Source organism: Echiichthys vipera (assembly GCF_963691815.1).
Source record: "Echiichthys vipera genome assembly, chromosome: 8".
NCBI classification, from domain to species: Eukaryota; Metazoa; Chordata; class Actinopteri; order Perciformes; family Trachinidae; genus Echiichthys; species Echiichthys vipera.
Window position 1 is genome coordinate 28838303 of NC_139833.1, and position 24447 is coordinate 28862749.

Sequence of the window (24447 nt, forward strand, 5' to 3'; positions counted from 1 at the left end):
CCGCTGATCAATGACCTCATCCAGAGTCAGTTTCTCTTTCAAAGGCGGCGAGACCAAAGAGCAGTGAGTCCTTTTCAGCCCTGCAGATAACAAACCAACACCAGACACCCAATAAAGAGACTTCCACTTCATTTAAAAGCAATTAATATTCTTGGCTGGCTGGCATGATCCCTTTGGTGTGGCAGGTCTGTACACGCCCCCTGCACTGTAATGGAGTTGACTGGTTAACTTTGAGTCTGTGGCCACAGTGTTGGCTGCCTGGGTGAGAGCACTGATGCACAGTGGGACACAGTGTTTAGATCACAGTGAATGGACCTGTCTCACACCCCACTGCACCCCAAAAGAGCCTCCTCTTCACCATCTCTTTCTCTATAAGTGTCTTGCTCTTTCCATCCCTATCTCTCTGTCTTTCCCTTCCTCTTTCTCTCCTCGACGTTCTCTAAGAGTCTATCTCGCTTTTGTTTCCTCCCTTTCTTTTACTTTTAGGTTCTCTTCTTCAGTCTGTATGAACTGGCATTCAATAGGAGCAAGGGTTTAAATAGTTAGCCTTTGTAATGTGTGGTAATGATTGTCCCTTGAGGATGTGAAAGAGAAAAGGGAAAAAAATATATTTTATTCCTTTAAGAACACATACCGTTGCCCACAACAAAAGGAAGTTATATACAAAAAGTTAGGTGATGGAGTTCACATATTTTAAAATGAAGAGGTGTACTGTGTGCTTGTGTATTTACATTTGTTGCATTTGAATATAGGGCAGAAGTACAAGATTTTATGGTAATAACAGCCTTGTGGAATATTGGATGTTTCAGATCAAAAATATGGACTTACTTGTGTGAGTGTTTGCAAGTGTTTTGAATTTTAACATTTTTCTTCCAGCTGCTACTCGTATGTGAAAACCTGGAACTCTCCCAGGTGAGTAGCCAAGGAAAACACAAGCTAGAATGACATGGTGACATAGCGAGGGAAAGACACAAGATTGTAACAACATACACTTGAAAATAAATAGGTATAAACGGAAGTCAATTCACTGTATTTGAAAAGAGAGAAGCCTTGACAATATTCATGGCAGTGTGTTAATCCATCCATTTTCTATAGCACTTAACCTATTCATAATCATAGGGCCTGGAGTCTATCCAAAAGCATGCATTTTTATAACATTGAACATTAACACTAATTAGTCTTAAAGGGAATTTGGAGCTTTGAATTCACTAAATCTGAATGTCCTTGGAATTTGGTCTTTGTAGCCGTGGCACAAGGTCATATAGGGAGTCTCCAACTCCACCTATGCTATTTATGCATGCATATTCTCTTATTAAGTCTATAAATATGGCACAAGGGGCAAAGGAGTTGTATTTAGTCTCTTAATTAAACATTTGTGGTTTGGGCATCAAACCAATTTGTGTCATCTCCCATTCCCTTTAAAAGCCAGGTGTGTCTGCAGCTACTGCAATAGTGGATGCAGGAAATTGATAACGTGAGCAATTTTCTGCTGAGGAAACAGATCTGCTTGTGCACATGGTATTGGGCCTTCTGCCATCTCCCAATCCTCTGTCACACCATTTGACTACAAATGAGTATTCCTGTCTTTTTAACAAGCATGATGCAACAGCTCTGACGCCATCCAGATCCACTTTAACGCTTAGATTATCCAAATGTAATCAATGATTTCCACTCCCCCTATACCAGTGTAGGCTATTGCTTTTTACATTATGTATAGTTCTGATGCATTAGTGTTTTTTTTCTTTCTGTCTTTTGTTGGTCAATTGCACAATCACTTCCTGCATCCTGGACATAGCAATGTGCTAACAATGCCTCTTACCACACCTTATTTTAACACCAAAACACCCTTGGGTGTATAAATTGACCCAAGTACATTTGCTACTTCCAGAACATGGGTGCTGCGTATGAAAATGACAACTGCTTCACTCTGAAACTAGTACAGCAGTGCTGCACTATGGAGAGGGGCCATTTCATCTCCTGGGCACTGCCGAGGTGCTGTTGAGCAAGGCACCGAACCCCCAACTGGGAGCTGGTCACTGGCAGCCCCCTCGCTCTAACATCTCTCCATTAATTGCATGTATATAGGTCCTGTTTGTGCATGTGCATGTGTGTGTGTGTGTGTGTGTGTGTGTGTGTGTGTGTGTGTGTGTGTGTGTGTGTGTGTGTGTGTGTGTGTGTGTGTGTGTGTGTGTGTGTGTGTGTGTGTGTGTGTGTGTGTGTGTGTGAATAATAATGAAAAATAATAATAAAGTGAAAAAATCGAATTTCCCCGGCAAATAAAGGAATTCTTCTTCTTCTTCTTCTAGAGCTCTAAGAGTCTACAGCCATGCTAGCAGCGCTGTTAGGTAGATTTGGGCGCAGGGTTGCTTTTAGCTAAATGCTAATGTCTGCATGCTAATATGCTCCAAATGGCAATGTCATCATGCTGATGCTAAGCTAATGTTAACATTTTCATCCTTGTGTTGTTTAGCTTCTTGGATTTTGGTCCAGACTTGGTCCAGACTTTGCAATACTGCAGTCTGGACCAGCGTGGTGGACCATCAAAACCTCATCAGCACAGGATATGTCTCCTTTTAACATTATGGCACAGTTACTTCTAAATGTAACAGTCATGATGAAATGCTATATTTCTCCCAAAGACTGTGATTTTTCCCCACACTTGTCATTCGGCCCATCACATCTCCCCTCAGGAAGACTGTAAAGACTCAAAACACCCACCAAGAGAATAGCTACTTGTTGGTTAACCACCACACTGGTAAATGGTAATGGACTTGTACTTATATAGCACATTTCTAGTCTTCTGACTACTCAAGGCGCTTTCACACTACTTGCCACATTCACCCATTCACACAGATGGCAGTGGACATCTACAAACCATCTAATCTAATCATTCACACCACATTTACACACCCATGCGCAGCACAGGAAGCAATTCGGGGTTCAGTGTCTTGCCCAAGGACACTTCGACATGTGGACCGGGGGAGCTAGGGATCGAACTGCCAATCTCTCGAATGGAGGACGACCCACTCTATCACTAAGCCACAGCCGCCCACTGCACCTTCCCCGCTTCCCACTCAAATTATTACCACACCATCATGACAACTCACTGTTAATTATTGACCAAGCAGCTAACCACTGCTGCACATTAGTGAACCTACTGTATGTTAGTATGATACAGGCAGCCTATATCCTATTAGCTTAATGGATTTTTTTCATGGTTTTTAAGTCAGAAACAACAGCTAAACTAATAATGCAAAATTGAACAATGATCCTCTTTGAGTGTTTGAATACAAATTAAATCTGGATTACTTTGTTTTATATACTTTATTGTACACTTAGCACACACACAAGGTATACAAGTAACACAGCAGCAAATCTCCTTGGGGATTGTGGAGAAATGTTTGACTATAGAGAGTCCAGCAAGTTGAATGGTAATGACTAGTGCATTAGCAATCGCCTGGTTGTTTAGTAGGCTGAGGGTAATGAGGAAATCAATGGACACATTCAACACATCTTTAGCCACACACTGAACTGAAAGATAAAGTGGTTTTCCAGGAGAAGCCTACAACTCATTCATCCCTGTTTCTCATAACTTTCTTACAATCACATACAAACCACATGACACAGAATAACTCAAGTCTGACTGCCTTGGCCGAGTCACACCTCAACCATGTCAACCAGGATGGTAAATTGACCAGTTAACTGTAACTCCCTCATAGACTGGCGTAAGCAGCCTGTCGATAGTAGCTTGTAGCAGCCTGTGGGCTTCAATTAAATCCAACTTTTAACCCGTCAGTCAGTCGATAAGAGTCGAACCTGCTACTTTTACTGCCTCACACTTGTTTCTCTCACTCTGCTTCATACTGAAGAAGAATGTATATGTAATGTTGCTTGGCCTGACACATTTATACATGAATTAGTCATTTAGATGTATCACGTTAACTGAGAAGCTCTGCAGACATTTCATTTTATTTTTATTTTTTTTATTTTTCGATACTGTTATGTCATCATTCATGTTTCCTTTCATAAGACGTAAATTATAACTTTAGATTGATGAGATCGATATTTATCAGCCAAGAGATGGTTAGCTCATATTATCCTATTTTAGCTAACAGTTAACAGCTAACAGCTTAGCTTAGGTTAGGTTATTTTAGCCATCTTAGCATGAAAATTAGAAGTAAGGGGAAACAACTAGCCACTGCTTAACATACTGTATATCTCTAAAATGTAAAGACCTAGGCCAACTAAAAACTTTACAAAGCATGTACAAAGCAAAAAACACCAATTACCAGAAAGTATCCAATAATCATTTCAGATAAGAGAACACCAACATGATTTAAGAGAAAATTTTATGTTCAATAAATGTTTAGTGAGGACCAATGCAAAATATCACTGTATGTCAGTTAAAGGAGTGAATCTATGGAACAGCTGCACTGAGGAATTAAAGACATGTAGTACACTAAGTAATTTTTCAAAACTGTTTAAAAATAATATACTGAAACAATATGAAAAAGGTTGAGCAGAAAGTAGCTAAAGAAAAATAAATAAAGGATAAGCTGTGTTTGTCTTGATTGTAATTGTGCAACTTCACTTGCATACACAATCGTTTCCTAAGATGTGTATTATTATTCACAAATAGTCTTACTCTTATGTAAGAGAGTTTTTTTTAAGTATTTGTGTATGTATGTATATGTGTATATGTATGTGTATATATATGTATGTATATATTTACATATATGTATATATATATATATATTAATATTATTATTTTCATACATGAATTGCTTAAAAAGGGTATAGGCATTATAAGCAAGAGCTCCAGCCTACACCTGTTTCAGGTTGTCGATGTGATGTGATATATGTGATTTGGTAATATGTTTTTGTTGTTGAAAGTCAGCCTGAAATAAACTTCAAACATAAATCCCTGGTTGCTTGGTGACTTTGCGGTGAAGATAAGACTCCAGGAAGTCATGTGTTTCCTTTCACAATATGTTAATGAGAAGATCGATAGGCTATCTGTCAGCCAAGAGATGGTCTTATCTCATTTAAGCTAACCATCTCTTAGCTTTACTAAACTTAGATTAGCTTATTTCATCATCACCTGTAATGCTCACTATTTTACAATATATATTTCCGGTTGCCTAGCCACCGTACCGGGAAGAGTAGACTCCAGGAAATCAGTTGGTTGTACATTTCAGTTTTTGTACAGATTAAACAAACTAGACATAACATGGTAATTAGTGAGCTTTTTTTTAGTGCTGGTATGGAGATTCAGTTCTTACCGTTGGACAGAGCCAGCCTGGCTGTTTCAACATTTCCAGTCTTTATGCTAAGCTAAGCAAATCGTCTCCTGGCTCCATCTTATAATCTAACAGACATATGAGGGTGCTAGCAATCTTCTTGTCTTTGATGGATGGATGGACGGATGGATGGGCGGATGGATGGGCGGATGAAGGGATGCATCTGAGAGGATCATTTTTGTTTACAGCATCTCAATCCTTCAGTCCCGTGGGTTTGTGCTTGTTCTTTGCTCATATGTTTGATGATGTTTTTGATACAGAAAATATTGGTGAAGAGAGTATGTATTGACGTGAGACAAAGGTCTTAATTTGGGTCAGGCTTCTTCTGAATGTGAATGTGATTTATTATTTGTGAGCTTTCTGGTAGCCTATGTCTGCCAGCAGGCAAGGCACCACTTCACATCCACTTTGTCAAATATCCATCATTGCCAGGAGGTCAACAAGAATGCTGCACATACTGAGAAACTGAATCCTCACAAAGTTGCTGTTTCTCGGGCTCAGTAGTGTGTTAGCCACAGTGTATTTATTTCACAGAATATGTCTGTTAATTTGTGGGTTTGAATTGTATGTGTTTGTAACTTGGACATGGATAGACTCCAGAGCTCACAAACCTGGCTGCTTGATGTGAGGGACCTAAACAATAGGGGTTCTAGTTTTCAGAAACCTGCGCAAATGAAAATGCATCCTTATTATTCATGACATCAAACAGGTTGGGGCCCATTGCAGGCTTATTTGCAGCTGAATGTGGGAGGCAGAGGAGACAGTGGCCTGTTTAGCATATGTTTGTGTTGCAGAGGTGGTGGAGGGATGGAGGAGGAGAGGGTACCAGTGAGCCACAGCTGGTGTGCCACAGTCTCAACCTTCTACCTGCTGCTATCACAACTGACAGGCTGGGCCACAGTAACCAGGGACAAATAGTATCTCTGACTGAAGTTGAGGCTGTGAAGTCTACAAACACACACACACACACACAAACACACACACACACCTTGTTACCTTCATGCCTGTTCATCTTTCTGATTACAGCTAGTGTTCTTCCTCCCTGTACTCCCTAAAGTTGTGTGTATGCATGTCAACATATTTGTCTTTTAATGTTCCTCAATGCAATTTTTTTGTTATTGTACGTGTATGTGTATGTCTGCAGCTCTGTGAAACCAGCTGTGTGTGTGTTTACTCTACCTGGTTTACCTGCTTCAGGAGAGCAGGCTGCCAGCAGCAGCCCCGTCACTTCACATCCATTCTGTCAGACTAACATTGCCAGGAGGTCTGCATGTCTACCAGGATTTGTGGACACTGGGTTTACAGCTGGGTCATTTTTAGTTGAAGGTGGTGCATATGGGTTTGCATGCACGTTGTGTGCACGTGGGGCCATTTGTTCCATCTCTTTCAAGCTCAATCTGACCAGTTGTGCGTGTTGACTCTAACTGTATTCATCTCCTGGTCTACCTGCTCCAGGAGAGCATGCTGCCAGCAGCAGAGCAGTCACTCAACATCAGTCTGTCAGACCTAAAACAGGCTTATAAACTAAGATTAGCTCTCAGAGATATGTTTTTCTTTTACCAACTGTGTAACTCATCAGAGAAGAGTCAAATGAAACCTTTAGCTGTGTGGCAAATATTGTACTGCATGCTTAAAGAATTACAGCAATGTTTTCTCCTGTACATGTTAGTCAAGTCTAAATTTGCTGTGGCCTTGAAATAACAAAATGTTAACATCACATAAGGTTTTCTAGTTCTTCCTTTTTCTGAGCTCCTTCGTCTGTGCTCCATTGTGAGAAAAGCAGGTGCTGCAGTAGTAAAAACATAATTGCATAAACCATGATTTATCAGTCTATATCCTTGTAATGGCAGACATTATACTCAGTGGCTCAGTCCTGGTCTTCCAGGGTGCATTTGGTTGTCCGTCCTACCATGCAGTTACAAGTATTCTCCTGGCTCAAATCAAGATTAGATGGCTAAAATGCTTTTGCTGTCTAGAGCCACAACTCTAAAAGACAAAATGCGAATCATTTTCATGTATGGTTGCTATTTCTTCCGTAGCTATTAAGTCATTAGTCACCTCCTGCACTCCGAGTGGCATGCATGCATGAAGGAATCACAGGAAAGAATGCATGCACTGTTTGGAAGACAAAAGCCAGTTGACGCGCCTCTGTTATATGTCATATTATTTATGCATTTTCCATTTTTTTAAACAAGAACTCTGAGGGTTTAACTAATACCTAGAATAATCATTCCCATCCAATAATGTTCTTATGCAATAGAAATGTTGGTCACTGCTCCAGTAAAAAGGACAGACCTTAAATACGACCTAGCAGCAGGAGATATTAGTAGCCTAGTCAGCACAGCTCATAGAACTTCAGCTACGAGCCAAGTTAACGCTAATGTTTACTGGCCAGATTGAAAGTCAATACAGATGGCAAACTGTAAATATAATTTGACACTAAAGACAAGCTAGCTATCCAGCCATGCCACTGTCCCCAAAAGAATATCAAGAGTTCCATGAAGATTGATAATCTGTCACATCGCGGTGAGAGGTGTCCTGTCTTGGGTTTTTTGTCTTGTGAAATTCACGTTTTATTTTGAAAGATTTATCTTCCTCTGGTTTCAGGTCACTTGCCCTTCCTCCTGTGTCACCGGTCTGCTGTGTTCCCTGATTCCCTGATTGTGGCCACCTGTGTCACAGTATAGCGTCTTCTAGTGAACCTCCAGCCATAACCACAGTCTTCTATTGGCTCTAGGAATTGCCTCGCTATTATTTTTGTTCCCTTGATTTCCTCTGAAGAAGAGTGATTTTTAGTTTATTTGTTTGGTGTTTATAGCCACGTCTGTTTCCTTTGTTTATCCCCTCGTCCGTACTGACGAGTATAGGTTTTGGTAGCCTATTTATTTATTGCCCTGTCCAAAGAGGATACCCGTTGTGTCTGAATTAAAGCCTGCATTAATCGTTCCCTGACTGCATTTGAGTCCTCCTTTTGCACACGCCTAACATTATCCATGTGTAGCCTGCTGTGATGGGAGATGATCGCTGTGATATAAAGTTCAGAGGGGCAGTTTAACTTCAGCACTTCTTGCAGCTTGTAAGTTGCAGTTTCCATCCTGTGGTGTTAAGAGGATGAGGCACTAAAGGACTTCAGTCAGTGTAATAAATGGATAAATTAGAATGGTAAGCAGACAGTTTAATTGAAACTACTTATTAGTTTTCCTATATCAATTCAAAAAGGACTTCTGCCATCAGAATTGAGTATTCACCCAGACCATGGTCAATGCATATAGTGACAATCTACAAGAGTGGAACAGCTGGTTGTAGGTAATTTGAAGAGGATACAGATTTGTATGTAAAATCTTTATCATGGCAGAACAGAATTGCTGCTCAAAGCATATTTTCTGTTCCCAGTCCCCAAAGTAACAAGGACATTGATTCTGTAAAGACACGCTGCTGTTTGCTGCTGCTGAATTTATTCATAGGTATTTTTTCATTTCTATGAGGGCCAAAGACAAAATTCCATTTACCTCTATTGTATTGGAGTGACTGCAGACATTGCACCAACCAATATTTCAAAACCTGGACAAGTAAATGCAAGGCAGTGCTACTACTACAAGTAGTGAGAAAATGTGTTTTTCTATCATTTGGGTGATCTTGCCCTTGAATGTAGTTACATCCACTGGACCAAACAATTGACTTACTGACCATCTTAGAGTCTTTCTGAAGTTCTGCACATTTAACAGCAGGGGTGAAGACCTGAAACACACTTGAGAGCACATTAAATTGTGTCTGCACTTGTCAGTCATCCTGTGTTTGTTGGATGTGGAAGAGAGAAAGAAAGTCACTGCAGATGTCAAATGATGAGATGCCTGTGATTTGAAGGAAAATAAATCCAGCTGCCTTTACTATTCTTTAATAAATAAGACAGCCTTGAGATTTTTATGTTACATGTTTTTGTTGGTTGTAACAAAGGACAACGGACTTTTCATCATCTTGTGAGTTTGAACCTTTTGAGTGGTAAGAATGACACATAACCAGTTTTCTCCATTTTGATTGTAAGGGAAACCTGAAAGACAAGGTGTATCTTTAATCATTCTGTCAAAGTGGTCGATGTATTTATTTATATTTGTTTTGTTGAGTGATGTCATTGAAGTTTCCCTTGTGATCATCTCTCAACTTCCCTCATGAAGGCAAAGAAAGCTACGGATACAGCAGTAAAAACATGAAACGGGCATAACCTTGATGAGAAACACATGTCGTGTGGCTGTGTTGATATCTGGTTGAGGGTGCTCTCAGTATACAAACTAGTATCTCATGCTAATATCACCCTAACCATGTAGTTGTGTTGCCTAAACCTAACCATGTAGTTTAGTTGTCTAAACCTAACCATGTTGTTTTGTTGTCTAAACCTAAACAGGTTGTTTTGTTGTCTAAACCAAACAATGTAGTTTAGTTGCCTAAACCTAACCATGTCGTTGTGTTGCCTCAACCTAACCATGTCATTTTGTTACCTAAACCTAACCAAGTTTTGTTGCCTAAACCTAACCATGTAGTTTCATTGTCTAAACCTAACCATGTAGTTTTGTTGTCTAAACCTAACCATGTTGTTTTGTTGTCTAAACCTAACCATGTATTGTTGCCTAAACTTAACCAGGTATTGTTGCCTAAACTTAACCATGTAGTTTTGTTGCCTAAACCCAACCATGTAGTTTTGTTGCCTAAACCCAATCATGTAGTTTTGTTGCCTAAACCTAACCACGTAGTTTTGTTGACTAAACCTAACCAAGTAGTTTTGTTGCTTAAACCTAACCATGAAGTTTTGTTCCCTAAAACCAACCAAGTAGTTTTGTTGCCTAAACCTAACCATGTAGTTTTGTTGCCTAAACCTAACCATGTAGTTTAGTTGCCTAAACCTATCCATGTTGTTTTGTTGCCTTAACCTAACCAAGTTGTTTTGTTGCCTAAACCTAACCATGTAGTTTTGTTGCCTAAACCTAACCATGTAGTTTTGTTGTTTAAACCTAACCATGTAGTTTTGTTGCCATAACCTAACCATGTAGTTTTGTTGCCTAAACCTAACCATGTAGTTTTGTTGTTTAAACCTAACCATGTAGTTTTGTTGCCATAACCTAACCATGTAGTTTTGTTGCCTAAACCTAACCATGTAGTTTTGTTGCCTAAACCTAACCATGTAGTTTTGTTGCCTAAACCTAACCATGTAGTTTTGTTGCCTAAACCTAACCATGTAGTTTTGATACCTAAACCTAACCATGTAGTTTTGTTGTTTAAACCTAACCATGTAGTTTTGTTGCCTAAACCTAACCGTGACGTTTTGTTGCCTAAACCTGAGTAACGTTAATCATTTTTGTTTGAATTAACATTAATCTTGTGTTTAAAAGTTGATATTTAACATATCTGTGGTTTGCAAAAACGTACATTGTCAACATTTTATCCTGGTAGGTTCACCATCTTAGTTCAGCATTTCATAATTTGTCTTAGCACGGCATATTAACATTTGCTAATTGATATTAAACAAAAAGTGTAGCTGAGGCTGATGGGAACGTCTCATAGACTGCATAAAAAATGGACGTAGCCTCTCCATCGGGGTCCATTCTCTCAACTTGATCTAATTGTACTCGCCTACGGGAGTCGCCATCTTTTTTTCCTAAAGTTTCTTTTTTTGGCAGTTTTCCAAGCCTTTATTATATAGGACAGACAGGAAATGGGGTGAGAGAGGGGGGGGGGACATGCAGCAAAGGGCCGCAGGTCGGAGTCAAACCCGCGGCCGCTGCCTCGAAGACCTTCAGTGTCTTTACATGGGGCGACTTCTCTAACCACTGTTCCACTGGCCGCCCCAATGGAGTTGCCATCTTATTGGAATTTGACTCCGCCTCATTTCCTCTTACCAAAAAAGGACATTGATGCGTCGTTGGGGGGAGGGAGAGATGGCTGTCTGGCTTTAAATTTACGGTTAACTTATTCTCAGCCTCTCCTGCTCTGTATCCAATGAGCTGACAGCACACTCACACACGAGTATGGCGATCCAGAATCCCGCTCATCTCATTGGTTGAGGTACTGCCCATGGTGGACTAACTGACCTAAAGCAATAGGCGTGGCCACAAGAAACATAAGAAACACACCAAAACTAGGGGAACCCAAGACCAATTTATTGTCCACCAGGCAACGCCGCAGATATGGTATTTAAATAATGATTTTAACACTCTGGTCAAGGTTAATATGGGAAAGTACAATGAATGTCTGAATTGTATGCAGAAATACATAACAATATTATTTTCTGTGTAATAAGCAAGTACAATTGCTAGATGAGTACATTAGGTAGATAAATAATACATCAAACTAATGGATGAATAACAATAAATAATAATAAGTCATTAAAGGAGAGCTCATTGTCACTCTAAATGATGAAATGTCTGGCTCAGAGTTTTACTCTGTGGCACTGAAAGACAAACAGCTTGTGGCTGCAGCAAGAGCTCAGAAGAAGTACAGACGGAAAAAACAAATAGACTGACTACAACTGTAGGCTAGTCACGGCCTTTGAGGCACAAGTGTTTTACTCAGACTTTATGTTTGCACTTTTCTTGTTGCATTAATTGTGTACTATGTTCTGCTTTGTGTTGTTTTATATTAATGTATACAGTTTTAAGTTAAGCAGGAAAGATATATATTTATTTTTTTTATTCTGTTCATTTTTGTTACTTTGTATAAATATTTGATAATTATTTATTTTCCATGTGTTTATATCACTCAAATAGGCATCTAATTCAATTTAGGTTTGAGTCAAATATTTAAAAAAATCCCTTCACATATACAAAATGTGTTATATTCTGTATAAAGGGAAACTATATACAAAGTGTATCACAGTGTGTACGGGAGGTGTTGTTGGCTCCTTCTTCAAACATCTCTCTCTACATTCTGTTAGTCACCAGTGCTCCCAGTGTCAAGGAGAAGATTCCAGTGTCAAAAGGCATGAACAGTATGAAGGTTTTCTGCCTCATGAGCCATTCATAAGCTGGGTCTGGGTCTAGATATGGCTTTACTGTAAAGGGCATGGTTCAATTAAAGTTTGTATCACTGTGTAGTACTATGCCACTGACTCAGTTGCTGCCCTAGAAATGGGATGGCTTAACCCAAAGGAAAGGCAATCATGTCGGCTGGCGTTGCAGAGAATCACTGTAAGACCTTATCAAATGAAGGACGCTTTGAATATGCCGGTATCCACACATACACACACCTAAGGACCTTAGGAACTTATAAGACCTGATGTTAATAGCTGGCAACCCAACTTCATTTTACTTTCCATTTATCACATCAGAAGCTTCTGAATAGATTCTAGTTTTTTTCACACCGTCAGTGGGAGAGGAAGGGAAAAGATAAAGGTAAGACTCGATCTGACCTCTGCATCTTATTTGAATGCAAAAATGAGAATTTCCTTTTATTAATGTTGTTCCTTTGTCTCCAATCTCATTCAACCATTTAAACCAACTAAATGCGGTACTAATACTAAGGATAAAATCACTGTGATGCAGGCTGTCACGGTTTTGTTTTGTTGTTTTACCTTCAGCGCAATGAATAAACAATATGTTTCTAATAATTACAATCAGATGTCAAAAAGGTTGCCTCCTTATTAAAACTATATGTTCTACACAGCTCCCAATTCCAAAGGGTATTTGCTGAATAATGTGACAGATTATTATATATTTATTTATTTAGAGCTTTGCACTTTGAACACTTTCAGTTGAACAAATTCTTAACTTAATCATTTCTTTTCTGCTTCACAGTATCCAGCCATTACAGTCAATGCAGTGAATGTAATATTTAGTCATTTTAACTGTGACTGTGACTCTACATGAAAATATCTGCTATCTTGATAATGACTTACCCCTCGCTTGGTCGGTTAAGGCAAGCAGCTGAAAAGGATTCTTGTGATCAAGGATACCCATGAGACTTTAGAGGAGACTAAGTTGTAGCCTGGAAACAAGTCGGCCTCGATTTGGTGGTTGGCCTGCCAGTGAAGTCTGGTTTTGGATCAAATTCTAGGCTGGAAGTCAATCTCTCTCAATCAGACTCTTTTTTTCCCAATGTTCCCACTAATGAACGGCACTAATTGATTGAAAACGCTGGTGGGAGGGGATGAGCATGCAGGGTGTTATAGTGTGAGAGAGTAAAGGGGGTTTGAACACAAACAGCTCCTGGACTCAGTCCAGACTGATGCGGGGGCCCAGTGGAGGGCCCTGAGTATTGTAATAGAGAAGAGGATATAATACAGGGTACAGTGAACACAGGGGAGCAACACATAAAGGGACAGACAGCTGCGACCCTGCTGAGAGTGAAAACACTTTGGAGTTAATTACAATAATTCCTGTGGGTTGAATCATGGCGTGCATTTGTGGGCAATCATAATGACACTGTTTGGTATCAACACGTTCTGGGGAAAGATTTTATGTGCATCATACTGGCCTTTTCCTCTTTTTGTCCTTAACTGACAATACGCAAGGGAATAAATCTGAGCAAGAAACTAAACACACTGAACTTTTCTTATTGGGAGAGTGAGGTCACCGTGACCACTTGTATCTGCAATCTCATTCTTTCAAACACTGTCTCACACTTGTGACCAGTAGGTGAACAAAACAACCAGCAAATCAAAAGCGTCGCCCTTTTTTTTTCTTTCAGTTCAACCTTAACCATCACAGGCTCCTGACTCACACTCAACCCCATCATCCATTTCACCCTCACTAATGGACTGCTCCACTTTGGGCAGTTGTTATCTGGAAGGAAAAGACCACATTTTTCTGAGAGAGAGTCAAAGCTTACACTCAAGACCATTAACACCAAACAGGCAGTGTTTGAATTGGGGTAGTACTCCTGTACCAGCACATTCAAATATGTGTGTTTCTCAGTACCGCCACGTTTCTAATCAATGGATGTATTCATGGTGTAGTTATTGTAAGTATCGAGGGAAATAAAGACATTTCTGGCTAAAAACAAGCAAAGAGGGAAGTAAAAATATGCAGCTGTGTGAGGAACCCAATGTGGTCTAGTTTAGGATCCGGGTCACGGCATCGTTTCATGTAGTGGCGAGTGATATTAAAAATCAAGACACCATGAGACATATGAAGATTAACACAGGTGATGGATTTAATTGGCTTCCCGGGATCTTGCAGTCAGTGAAAGTGTGGAGATCAATTGGTGTATTTTTTTTTAGTAGTATTTGACCACCCATCCTCAGCGTCTGCATTGATATCATTTGTATTTTCTCAAATAACTATTGAGCACACACTCATTTTGGCAAACACACATCTTGGCAGATCTTTGGACATCTTTAGACATGTTCTAGTCAGGTCATGGTGACCATGAGCAGTTTTCTTGAACATTTGACCTCTACCAGCTGCTTTTATCAGTATACATAAATATGCAGTATGAGTTTATGTCTGAACCTCTACAAAATTTGGTAATTAAAGAACACTGCAGTTACTAACCGCAGTAACATTTCATCATTTTAACATATTGCCTTACCAGAAATTGATAGATGATTTTATTTATTAGTGAAATCACGTGACCAGATTGACATACTGTATACATGTAAAAGATAGATGAGACAACAAGGGTAGACGTAAAGTAACAAAAATAACAACAAGACACAAAGAATGGATGGATAGTTAATGGGTTTAAGGGATGCAGTTAGACTCTACCAAAGGAGCACGATTGTGACTTCTGCTACCGCCCATGTTTTACGTTCTAACTTCGCTGTGACCTACCTTCAGGATTCACCTGGTTTTATTCAGGTGTGTTTTAACCCTGCAGCTTCACTGGAAGGACAGGGCCTTCGCGTCAAGGCTGGTAGATCAAAGCAAGCTTTATGCATGGTGAGAAGGATGCAAAGAAAGCATGTATGTGTGTGTAAAATACAGCATGATATAGTGACACACTATGCAGTTACTCTCAATTTTTTACAATGGATTCAGTATGCCACGTCGAGGTCACACCTACTCTTACTATTACATCTTGTCATTCACCAGCAGCCAATTTAAAGTGTGTGTGGAATAGGGGGGTGGGGGGGTGGAAGGGGGGTGTCTCAGACCACACCCATTTTAGATGTCGACCTTCATTTTGATCTCAACTACAGACCTGTAACATTTCATGACTGCACCTTGCACAGCTGGGATGCTATCAAATGCCTCTATATCCCTCTACAGTAGATGACTCCAAGAACACATTTTGCCATGATGACTGACACACACACACACACACACACACACACACACACACACACACACACACACAGACTGATGAGGTGAAAACAATAGCAGTGTTGCTGTTGTGGCTGGTGAAAACCTCGACCCCCACTGGGCCTTATGAAACATTAAAAATAGGAAACAGCTCTCCCCGGCCAGGTTAATTTGTCAATTTGGTTTTCAAACAATATTCATGAAATATGAAAATATGAAACCAAAAGCACAACGACTGAAAGAAAACCAAGATCTACTGAAGAAGAATCCCTGAATTGACAACGAAACAGGATGCTCTGATCGGCTGCTGACGTTGTACCTGTTGGGTGAGGAGCTACTTTTTACCAGCTTACAGATGCACTGTGAAGCCTTTTTCTGTAGAATTGGTATTTATGGTAAAAGCTGTCATAATGTGTGTAGTGTACCCTGAGTTTGTGCGTGTGGGCCGGCTAATATTCTTCCACACAACATGGCACTAAATGACTTTCTTTCTCATGAGTATGAGGGGAGCTGACACAAAGAGTAGCCTAGGGGCCCATGGCCACCTAAATCCGCTCCTTTTTTTACCGCCTCAAAACTCATGGTTTAATAATTCAACAATAATCAAGAGCTGAGATTTTGTGGTTAAATGGGTCAGTGCTGAAATCAGTGGTGGAATGTAACTTATTCCATTTACTCAAATAGCCTACTGATACAGATGTGAGTTATTTGTACTTGAATATTAAATTCTGATGCCAGTTTATTCTTCTACTCTACTACAGTTCACAAAGAAATTCTGTACTTTTTACCACACATGAATTTGACAGCGATTGCTTTGCTAATCTTAACATATCGTTATATGTTTGAAAAATAGCTTGTAAAATAGGATGAACTTTAAAGATTAAACCAACATATAGACTGGTGAAAATAAGCCCTACTGTACACTTGGCGATATAAAAAAATGCTAATTACACATGATGAGATAATATGATATCACTGTTTTTTGCATTCTTTGACTTTTGATAATAAAGTCTTACAATTAGCTAATATTGCTTACATGCTTTTAATAAACATTTTAATGCAGGACTTATGACTTATGTCAAGCATCTAAATATTTTTCATTTGGGGGAAATATATTATTACTATAATTATAATTATTATTACTATTATTATTATTATTATTATTATTATTATTCTTGTTGTTGTTATTATTATAAGAAGGATGAAAAGAGGATAAATAAAAATGTACTACCCTTCATCAGCGGAGCATTAAGGTTTTCTCCTGATTGCAGCAGGCCCGACTGCATGCGTCATAACAGACAAAATGGGAGCTCCTGGACCATATCCGTTCAACTGCATCCGTTAGGCTGATTGTGCCACACAAAACAAAACACGAAGCTCAAATATTAGAGTATTTATCATAGAGTTTAATTAATCAATTTAATTAACCGCTTTCATGAAACCTACATTATGTAATTCATTCTCAGCATCACAAGGATATACAGTATATATACGGTGTGTGTGTGTGTGTGTGTATATATATATGTATATATAAATATATATATGTATATTTATAAAACAAATAAAACCGTCAAGCAACGTCATTTGATTTTAAATTAAATTTATTCAAAAACCAACGACTTAATGGACAGGAGTAAAATAGTGCGCTCATAGACAATATCACTTATAAACAAACGTATACAACACTACTCCACCGAAATGTGAAATATCATACTTTACACTTCTTTACATCGGCTATAACTGCAATCAATATCTTCTTTCTCTAGAAATAGTTCCATAAATAAACTGGGCGCTGCTGCTGCTGCTGTTGCTGCTGCTGCTGCTGCTGCTGCTGCTGCTGCTGCTGCTGCTGCTGCTGCTGCTGCTGCTGCTGCTGCTGCTGCTGCTGCTGCTGCTGCTGCTGCTGCTGCTGCTGCTGCTGCTGCTGCTGCTTCCCTAAGAACAGCGTGCCTCGGCAAGAAAGTGCAAATTTAAGTACAGTGTGTTGCTCAGTGAGGCGCAGGGAAGCCGAGATCTTTCATGAAATCAGGGAAATAAGATGGATTATAATCATCAGTATGCTTCTGTCATGTTGAAATGTTATGTCCATTGCTGTTTTTAAAGTGCAACTGACAGATGAAGAAAATAAAAAAAAGAATTATATTCTTTTGCAGCTCATAAATTCCCAGACTGAGCCCGTATCCAGTGTCATTTAATTTAGTGCTCTTAAATGGGTTAGGCCTTTAGTAAACCCATAGATCCTTTATTCAGAGGGAGACGAATTAAAGAAAAAAGATGGTTCACTTTTGTACACTGCAAAAACAATATATCTGAATGAACTCTCATATTCAGATTTGACTATTTCTGTTCTTAAAGCGACTGAAAATGTCTGTAAGTGATGTCGGATCATTGTTCTTGTTTTGTGTGCAGCAGTTGTGCTGCTTTTGTAGAATTGTCAGTATTTCGGGCGGCAGCGGATAAAGACAGAGATTTCTACATTTGCATAAACAAAAATATGAAAACAATTATGATTATTTGCACTTGAAACAAACGAAACCGTGTGCAACACCACTGTCAGACTTTAGGCTGGTTAAGAAAGCTGCCAGAACCAAAATGCCCCTGGTTATTGTTTGTGTTCATGAGCAAGACAAAGAACATTTCACCTGCCTGATTACTTCGTGATGAGACACCAAACAAAAACGTCCCATTGGAGTAAAAATAAATATTTTTCAACTTGAATTTTCATTAAAGTTTGGAAGGTTTTGTGCCCTGCGGTTCAGACGCCCTTGGTTCAGTGTCTAAAATGTAAAGTTTCAAGATTCAGTACAAGATTGAAGGACGTATGTTCTTGTGTATAAGTTAAAGTAAAGGAATAGTCTCTCTGTGGGCATGGCAACATCTCAGTCATTGTTTTTGCTGGACTCTTGGTCGCTCTGGTCGTCGGTGAAGCACACGTCCACGTCACTATCATTGTCATTGTCGCTCTTTTGCTCTGCGTCCTCGAACAGGCCGCCCGGTTTGTCGTCTAGTTTCTTAACGGTCTGCCCGGGGTGTCTGGACTTGACGTGCCTCTCCAGGTCTCGCCTCCGCACTAACACCTTGCCGCAAAAGTCGCACCTGTAGGGCGTGTTTCCCTCCGCGTGGAGCCGGATGTGTTTGTTCAGGTTGCTGGGGTCTCCAAAAGGCCTGAAGCACACTTTGCACTTGAGCGGCTTGTAACCTGTGTGAGTTCTCATGTGGATTTTTAGGCCGTATTTTCTCGAGTACAGCTTTCCGCAATACAGACACAGGTGTCCCTTTTTCGGTTTACCAGAGCCGGCGTTGCTGGCGCTCCCGGTAGGTATTGAGTCCATCCTCGTCCGGTTCTTCTCCGCAGCGATTTCAGACAGCTGTTGCGTGTGCATGGCGATCTCCCGGTCGATGTTAGTGATCGAGCCTAATTCATGGTTCAGTGATGGCGCACCAAAGTAGGACATGGACTCCGGGTACTTGAGGAGGTTGCTGAAGTGGAATTTGAGTGGATAGTAAGGTGAGCTGTACAGAAGCTCCCCGTTATAGACAGTGAGGGGCATGAGTGGGATGTTACAGTCTCCGCCGTATGTCTTGACACCATCGAAGTGAGGGATTGAAAACCTCTCGAACTGGAGTCCAGGGGGGATCTGGGGGTAGCGGGATGGGGACAGGCCGGGGTGCATCCGGCTCTCTACGTGCTTAAAAGCTGAGGTCTCCTCCATGTGAGGCAGCAAAGGGAAACCTCGGATAGCGTTTGTGCATGGCACCATTGGAGATGCGGAGTCTATAATCGCAGGTGTGCACTTAGGAGTGGGGTTCCCTCCCCCATTTAGAGTTTCACCTACATTACGGATAGGTTTCATGCTTCCAATGAGTTTGCTGAATCCCAAGCCGCTCAACTTCCCGTTTGCGTCCTCTCTGGAGGCGTCAGCGCCCGGGACTTTGGAGACGCCGGTCGGTTTGAAGGCAGAGCGCACACCCGGGTGGAAACCCATAGTGCTTAGCATCGAGGATGTGGCGCCGAGGCCGAGGATGTGTCCTGGGTTTCTTGCTGAGGTAACGCTCATGTCGAGGGCTCTGTCCTGCTCCTCTGAGATGCTTTTCTTTGACAGTCCCACTTTGTGTGGGAACGGCAAAGAGGACACCGCCCGCCTGCCAGAGTCTGAGATGGAGTTACTGTGAGCGCTCCTCGGGGAGGTGGAAGTGTTGGGAATGTCTCCAGACTTTGGTGACCTGCTGAAGGTCTCCGTGCCTCTGGCCTGCTCGTTGTTCACAAAGCCCTGTCCGTTGCTCAGGGCGCAGTGGAAGTGGACGTGGGCCTTGAGTGTGTTCGGGTATTTGAATATTCTCCAGCAGTACCAGCAGATGTAACGCTCCTCACCTGTAGAGACAACAGCAAACATGAAATTAATTATCGGATGGATGCGGATCATTAAGTCGCCCAACACAGCGTGGCATTAGATAATACTCATGACATGACTATTTACAATTTATTCCCGTGCGTAAAATACCGGCTCTGTGCGTAAAATGAAAATAACAGGTTTGGAAACCTGTAGAGAAAAGACCTGTGAACAGTCATGTCACTCCCGGGCACACTCAACACACGCACAGAGGATGTGATGTAAAAGAGGATAAATACATTTGCAGTGCGTTGGTATCAAAACCGAGGGATTCAAATATTAAAACATTGTAATATACCATCGATGCTCCTTTGACAACGTCCCTTTAAAGAGCAACGTTTTCATCAGTCACTGCAGCTCATCACCCGAAACTTAAGGATCATGGATATGATCCGGTTTCGAAGATCTGGTGCCAAATGGAAATAGACACAGGAGGCCATTTAAATGCCCCCCAGTCGAGCACTCAGAGGTTAATACAGATGTAATGATTTTGTAATCCTCATACGGGCCATTGTTAATGATCGCCATCAAAAGAGCAAACGCCCTGCCCAATCTGGCGCTCAGAAACCAATGCATTGAATGCGGGACTTTCCCTCTATCTGCGCTTTCCCGTGGAAGTGACAGCAGCTGTTGCTTGAAATCGCAAGTCTCCAGAAACAATGGCGCTGGCCCATCTGTTGACGCCTAATAATGGAGGAGAGCGTATGTCCAGGAGCGCACACGGTGTTGGGCCGGAGAATCAAGGCAATATACACCCCATATAAAAGTTAGCATTCATTAGGCCACAATACCTTGACGCACCCACCTAATTTACCGTGAAGCACTTGTTTTTGAATTTATTTGCTTTTGAATACATGAATATTAATGACGCGATGACATTTGTTAACCTCCGTCTCACAACTGAATCATCAGCCTCTTCTTCTTCCATGGACGCGCAGACACGTTAGTTTTTGCTTTTTAATTGCCTTTTTTATTGCGCTTCAAGCACCGTAATTACTTTATCATAATAGTTTTTTTGTCTGAGCAAATATGATCATTTCATTTGAAGCTTCGCTGTTTTGATTTTACATTTATTCAAGTAACGAGGTCCAAATAAAAATGTATAATCCAAAATAATCGTCAGTTAATGGAATTCCCTGCGTCCCCTGTGTCCGCTGAAAATAATATTTTCTTTATTTTTTCAACGGATTAATTCCCTCTGAGTTGATGTTTGGGGAGGATTAGGGAATAATCCCCAAGCGCAACCATGAAATTACCATGACTAGCCCAAACAAACAGATTAAAAGTCCAAACACAGGCTGATGACAAAACTAATCCAGGCAAAACACGAAATCAGATATTCTGAAAGGCAATAATATCTGTAGTAATCAAAGATCATAGTGCTTCATCATCTAATGCTCTTGAATGCGGATTAAAGTTTGCTCTGTATTGAATTAAGAATGTCCCAGAAATGATTAAAGGCGACGCCTTCATCTGACTACACCAACTCAATCTTTGCTGTTGTAGGCCTGAAGTAACATGTCCACCCTTTTCATTTTACATTTTATTTCATTTTCAGTTAATAAAACATTTGTGATATTGTTCGGTATTTTATGATATGAAATAAATTAATATGTGATAACAAGAGCAAAAAAAATATGGACTGCCCAAGGAAAAACAATAATTGATTTCCATCTCAGAGCAATAACGGAGGGCCATCCCGGGTATTGGCAGTCATTTAACAGCGCAGTGATGGAGCCCTCAACATGTCGATGTCGTGTCAGTGTCAGCCCTCTGTGAAGCTGAGGGCATGCCCACAGTGTGTTCCATGGCACCAGAATTAATATTATTATTATACACAATTTTTAAAAAATAGATACTTTTTCTCTCAACGTCCATTTAGTGTTTCCATGAACTTGATTATTATTATTATTATTATTATTGATTTTTATTATTATAATTACATCTAAAATACTCTCTCCACAGTCATATATAACCTTTTTTATTTAGGTGATCAGTTTCCTGTCATTCACATAACTTTATTTCCAGACAATAAGCCGTTTGGTTAAACTGTCTGAGTTATTATGTATAAGTCTGATTTACCTTTCTCGTCGTGCGTAGGAGTGGCCGTGGTGGGGATGTCGTACCACTGTGCCAGAGCGTTGGAGTACCAAACACTGAGCTCCTCTCCTGAAGGGATTTCTCTCAGCACGCGGTAGAAAATCTTGACCCAGAAAAAGAGGAAGAGGAGCAGAGAGGCTGCAGTTAACTCAAGTGTCCAAATGGAAGAAAATCTGACATCAAGCTCAAAGTGTGACGGGATGAAAATTCACCTGTCCGCCAGGTAAGTCCGACACTGCCTCCAGGTTTTGCTCTTGACTGTTCCTCGCGGCGCGGATGAATCCGATCCAGTCTGGCACGGGACAGCCCGACTCATCCACGAACTCCCCTCGTACCAAGCGGATCTAGGCCAGCAAACAAACGGTCAGATTGAGCATGGGCTTGACAAATGACTGTAAAGAATGATATGAATGATGGGAAATATATAAAGGCCTTTAACACGTCACAAACAAACAAAGAGATAGAAGTCGGAACGAACCCCCACTTAAATATCCAGCAAACACATTTGGCCTCTTTTTTACGCGCAACTTTAGCTGTTTTTCTTTCACGCTTAATTTCAGAATCGACATATTTATTGTTTAAATGAATTTATTTGTTTTATTGATATTTTATTTTCACGAATTTTCGCACCAATATTGTCGCCCGTGATTATCACCTGGAGGTGCTGCGGTCGGGCATGACCAAGACGCACTTAATGCGTCTTTATCCGCTCTGCTGATAATTTACTAAAGAGAACGACACTCGGGCCTAATTGAGTTGATATGGGAAACGAATTTGAAGAGTGTCAGAGCGTTTCTAAACTGTTCAAGGACATTAAAGATCGAAGCGTGACATTTGACACAGAGATTGCACCTGATGATCGCCGCGGCCCGGGGCCGTGCATTTAGACGCATCAATCACAACCACTGACAGCTCCAACAATAACAGGGCGCGGTTAGATGCTCTCGCAGCTCAAAGTGTTCACTCCTGTGCGTGTCAAAATAACAGTTTGAAAGTTTGATTTATTTTTACGTTTCTCATTTTCTATTTTTTTAATATATTTTTTTAATATCTGAATAATTTGATTTTTTCATGCTTTGCTCCTGTGGACTAAAAATATGATTTATACCACCACGCTGCTCTTAATCAGAATAACCGCAGTCCAGTAACATGAACGCAGTTTGTTTCATTTTTATCTTTTTATTAATGGTGTTATTATTATATCAGTTTTGCACAGCCCCAGGCTGCGGCCCCGGCCTCGGCGGCATCTTTCTGTGGCCGGATTGCATTAAAATTAAACGGCTCATCGGGATAACAGGCCCGCCGGGCGGTGAAATGTGAGGCGGCTGAGGGCATGAAATCCCACACAGCAGAGCCGGGCCGCCCATTAAGGCCGGTTAAGTAGAAGCACAGACTGACAAGTCGGCCACTAATGGAGCTCAATTATTTCCAACTTGACAGGCCAAACCAATTAATAAGCGAAGGCCCGATGGAGTTTGACAGTGCAGCTTTAAAGTCCAAATCAGTCCGTTCCTTCTTTTGATACACGCTCAGGCTACGTTTAAATGGAACAGGAGCTGGGTTTTATTAGGAGGTTAAAATGTTTGAGAAAAAAAAGTTTTTTTAATGCAATTTCGGGATATTTAAATTGGCAATGAATGAATAAATAAAAGTTAATGCAAAATCAAAGCAATGTAACCTTCATTCAAACCCATCAGCCAGTGCACCTTATTAACCCGCATCACCTCAAAATATTGCACTTTTGCAAAATATAAACACATTTCTGCGGCTGCAGTCAAAAAAACATGACGTAAAACTGACAACTTAAAGACAAACTTATTTTTATAACGCGTTTTCAGTGCTTTCAACTTACCTTCTTTTTGGGTCCAACTTCTTTACGGTCCGACACGTACTTCCCGAGTTTGAAGATGCCCGGTACCGGTCCTATCCGGAGCCCGGCCGGGATGCTGGAGTCCGCAAACACACTGACGGTGGTCGACACCCGGGTGGCTTGCATGGCGTGGGGTGAGATCAGAACCATGAAGACTGATGGAGACCGAATGGGAGAGTGCAGGGAAGGAGGAAGAGGAGGAGGAAGAGAGGATGAGGACCGGCCGATATCCGCCCTCAAAGTGACGCGGTGGCGTTATGCTCCCCGGCTTTTCTAGTGATGGTGCAGGAAAGGTAGCCACCCCAACACCACCCCCTAACCCCCCCCCCCCCCCCCCCCCCACACACACACACACACACACACACACACCCCTCCCGACCTCTTCAGCTCGGGATGCAAGTGTGTATGGGGGGGGGGGGGTGATGCTGTGCTGTAAGGTAGTGTGTGCGTGTGTGTGTGTGTGTGTGTGTGTGTGTGTGTGTGTGTGTGTGTGTGTGTGTGTGTGTGTGTGTGTGTGTGTGTGTGTGCGTGTGCGTGTGCGTGTGCGTGTGTGTGTG

General features: G+C 41.0%; 1 protein-coding gene across 1 annotated transcript; it reads right to left on the minus strand.

The window, feature by feature from the left end:
- Positions 1–18408: 18408 nt before the first annotated feature.
- prdm13 (PR domain containing 13) lies at positions 18409–24040 on the minus strand (the record flags this gene model as incomplete). The annotated part of the gene is made up of 4 exons (XM_083918313.1): positions 18409–19901; positions 22003–22123; positions 22233–22364; positions 23873–24040. 4 exons carry the CDS (start codon positions 24038–24040, stop codon positions 18409–18411), a joined length of 1914 nt encoding a protein of 637 aa, XP_083774439.1.
- Positions 24041–24447: the final 407 nt, after the last annotated feature.